The sequence below is a fragment of the Pezoporus wallicus genome, unplaced genomic scaffold, assembly GCF_028554395.1.
Source record: "Pezoporus wallicus isolate ANWC-B61680 ecotype Strahan unplaced genomic scaffold, APGP_CSIRO_Pwel_v1 scaffold_7107, whole genome shotgun sequence".
Taxonomy (NCBI): domain Eukaryota; kingdom Metazoa; phylum Chordata; class Aves; order Psittaciformes; family Psittacidae; genus Pezoporus; species Pezoporus wallicus.
The window spans coordinates 1708692-1712448 of record NW_026642114.1 but is presented as its reverse complement, the minus strand read 5'-3'; the positions used below and the strand labels follow the sequence as shown (position 1 = coordinate 1712448).

Genomic DNA, 3757 nt, shown 5'->3' with positions numbered 1-3757 from the left:
GAGAGAAACATTTCTGACCTGTAAAACAGAGTTACTCTTGCTTTGCTGTTTCCTCCCCTCTCCTCTCTAAATGTTTCAGCTGTTTTGGCCAAAATCCCCACTGCTGCCTGCCGGTGTGATCAAGCCAATGCGGGGTGCAGTGAAGCTGGGGCTGCCGAGCCCAGGCTGCTGCCGCAGTCCCGGCCGCTGTCCCGCGGCGTCCGACGACGGGAGGCCCCCACCACTATCTCGTGCTGGCGTTGCCGCTTTAAGAGCCACCTCCGCCGGGAGAGCGTTCGAACCCGCTCCCCTGCGTCGCCATTGGCAGGCGCGGGCGCGCGGGGGCCAGCCGGCAGTTGGAGCGGCCGGCGGGGCGCCCTGATTGGCCGGGGCGGGGGCAGTATAAAATGGCGCTGGGCGCGTGGGCTCGCCTCAGTCGGCGGCGCGAAAGGGCGGCGTGGGGAGCGAGAGGGGCGGGCGGCGGCCGGAGGTTTGGCGCGGCTTCCGCACGGCTTCACCTCAGCCCGGTGGTCCTGTCGCCCCCTGTCCGCCATGGAGTTCAAGCTGGAGGCGCACCGCATCGTCAGTATCTCGCTCGGCAAGATCTACAGCGCACGGGGCCAGCGCGGCGGCCTGAAGCTCCACAAGAACCTCCTGGTGTCGCTGGTGCTGCGCAGCGCCCGGCAGGTTTACCTGAGCGAGCCGGGCTGCCCTCCTGAGCCGCCCCCCGCCGCCTGCGGGTCCCCCGACGACGAGCAGCCGCCCTGCACCACTGTCTGGGCGGCCGGCGAGGTGCCGCCCCCGCCGCCGCAGGACGAAGCGGGTCGGGGCGGCTCACGGCTGCCCTGCGCGGACTGTGAGGGCCCCCGGCCGCGGCGCTGTTGCTGCGGCTGTAGCCGCTGCTGCGCGGCGGCGGACGGCGAGGCGAACCGCTCGGTTTGCGCCGCTGAGGCCGCGGCCCCCCCGCCGCCTCACTGCCCCCGGAAGCGCAGCGCCGGCGATCGGGGCCAGGCGGGCTCCCCAGTTAAGAAACCCCGCCGCGAGGTGGAGGAGGAGCCGCCGCCTGGCGAGCAGGAGGACATGGAGACGGGCAACGTCGCCAGCCTTATCAGCATCTTCGGCTCCAGCTTTTCAGGACTGCTCAGTAAGGAGCCCAAGGGCCGACGGCGGGCGCCCCTTGACGGCGGCGAGGCGACGGCGGCCACGACACCCACCGACGCGGCGGCCGAGCCGGGACAGATTTGCTGCGACGAGCCGGTGCTGCGGACCCTCAACCCCTGGAGCACGGCCATCGTGGCCTTTTGACGCGCGGGCCGCAGAGACTGGCTCGCCGCCGCGGGGATGGGGGCCCTGTTGGGACGGACGGGCAGCTGGACAGAGAGGTGATACCCCCCGCACCCACGGCCCGGCGGAGAAGGGCGGGCAGCGCCGCGGGAATTCGGCGCCGGCGAGTCCCGGCGCGTTGCCGGGGCGCACGGGAAGGGCCGCGGGGCAGGGGTGGCAGCAGCAGCAGCACTTCCCCGCCGGCAAGCTGGGTCCCGTCTGCCGGCATCCGCCCTGGAAGCGCCCTCGGCCCTACCCTCCCGGAATTCCCCTTCCCGGCCGGGCCGCCGCCCTCCCCGGCGCCCCTGGGAGGCTCTGCCGCAGCTGCCGACACCGGGGGCGCACCCACCGGGTAGTATTTTAAGCTTGGAAAGTATTAAGTTTATTAAATAAAGTCTCTATTTTGGGAAGGTTTAGGTCAGAACTATTACGTGGTGCTTTTTAAAAGTGTTTATTGAGAGAAACGAAGTTTACAGACGCTCTGACGGCAAGTCCTTGAGCCTGTTTGTTAGGCTTGGTAACTCCTGGTCTTTGTTGTATAAAGGCTTGGGGCTCCCGTAGGGATTTTGTACAGTGTTTTCCTTCAGTATGTATCTTGTTTTGTATAAAATGTAATTCTACGTGTACAACACGTATTAAATATTTTCAACTGTACAAGCCTCGTCCTCGTGTGTGCCCCGGCCCGGCTCGGGGAGAGGAGGTCGCTGGGAGGCCGGCAGGCAGCAGCCAGGGTGTGGCTGCTGCGTGTCTGTGGCTGGATCCACCCTGCTTCGCCAGAGGCTCAGGGTGGGTTGGAGTCCAGCTCCTCCGGGAAGAAAGGGAAGTTCTCTCTGAGCGACTGGAGTTCTTACCAGGATCTTCCAGGTGCTCTCCCTGCACCTCCGGCTGCAGTTTCTTCACAGGGCTGAGGCTGCTGTGGCATTTGAGGTCTTGCTCAGTATCTAATGTGCAGAGTCACGCTCCGTGGGTGGAAAGCGGTTGCTAAATCCCGGCAGAGCAGCTGCGCGCAGTCTGGCCCCGTGCTGTGGAGGGGCCGGACGCCGGACTCCTGCTTTGCCTGGCCGGAGGTCCAGGCTGGGGGCGTTGTGAGTGGATCTTCCCGGACATGGGCTGTGCTCCCGCCCCCTACTGCTCTGCCAGAAGGGTTTTTCAGTGCCTCCTCCTTGCTGTTACTTGTGCTATACTTAAAGTGATGAGTATCAGGGCTGTATTTTTTTTTTTTTTCCTTTATCTGTAAAGCTGTAACTGGGTTAAAGTTCCTGCTCTTAGGGGTGGGGAGAAAAGTTTGGCCTCTGCTTCACAGTGACTGTGGAGTGCCCTAAGGCCTTGTAATTAAGACTAAATTGTGGATTTTTTTCCCCGTCTCGCTGGGAGATTCACTAGAGGCGTTTCTGCTCCTAATTAATGAACTTTTCAACTGAGGATTGCATCTCCTGTGAGTCAAGGAAGATGTTTGTGTGCTGTGAAGTGCAGCATGGGATATCTAGCTGAACCTCAGGGAGCTGGCTCGGGCAGGAACAGTGTGGAGTAATGACCAATGTGAAGCTCCTTGCTCTTAGCTTTCTCTGGTGTGGCTGACATAGATGGGTCAGGAGGCACCAAGGTCCCTATGTGGGGCCCTGGATTTATGGGCTGGGGCCTTTACACGTTGTTTCAGTGAGAACTGGAGAGGTGAGGCTTGGTCTTCTCGAAGTCCTAAGAAGGCAGCGAGGGGAGGACTTGTGGTGGAGGAGAAGCTGCCTGGTCTGGAGGGCTTAGAGGGATCACTGTATTTGTGTAAACTGGTAGCTCCCTATTCTCACATAAAAGTGAAAGTCTCACCATCTTTTCTTGATAATTACACTTAATGGTGACAGACAACTTTAGTTTGGTAGACTACACCAAGGAAATTCCATGTGATGAGACATTTCTTTCCGCATTATGACCTTTGGGAGGTGACAGGAAGGACCTGTCCCTGCTTCACTTGTGCAGGTGCTCTCCAGGAGAGCCCTGGAGTTCAGCAGCATGGTTGTGGAACAGGAGATGAAGTCACCTCCCAGACCTTTCTGGGAGGAGAAGGAAGTTGGCTACAGAGAACTTTCCCCCCACCTCTCCTGCTCCCTTGCAGGACATCCTGCTGGGAGGGCACAGGTTGCTTTTCTTATTCAGAAGCTGGGCTTTGGGGTGGAAATGGCCTGCTGCTCCCGTATAAACACAGTTTCCTTCCCAAGAGAGGGGAGGGAGGACTTCAGTCCCACTTCTTATTCCCCAACAGTATCTCTGTGGAAGTGAATGGTTTTGCCCAGGGCTTGCAGTCAGCTCCTGAGTGCTGGAATGGGGTGGGGGCACTGCTCTTGGCTGTCAGGGAGTTTATCAGGAGCATCTTGGCAAACCTCAAGGCTTTCAGGGCACCCAGCTGCTTTTCAAGCATCTGGTCTGGTTGATTTATATGGCTCTGGTGTCCCTATGCAGGCAA

General features: G+C 60.5%; 1 protein-coding gene across 1 annotated transcript; it reads left to right on the top strand.

Annotated features, from left to right (window-relative positions):
- The first annotated feature begins 464 nt into the window (after positions 1–464).
- Positions 465–1369, top strand: IER5 (immediate early response 5). The gene has a single exon (XM_057427240.1). The coding sequence runs from the start codon at positions 532–534 to the stop codon at positions 1282–1284; it is 753 nt and encodes a 250-aa protein (XP_057283223.1). The 5' UTR covers positions 465–531; the 3' UTR covers positions 1285–1369.
- The last annotated feature ends 2388 nt before the right edge of the window (positions 1370–3757 follow it).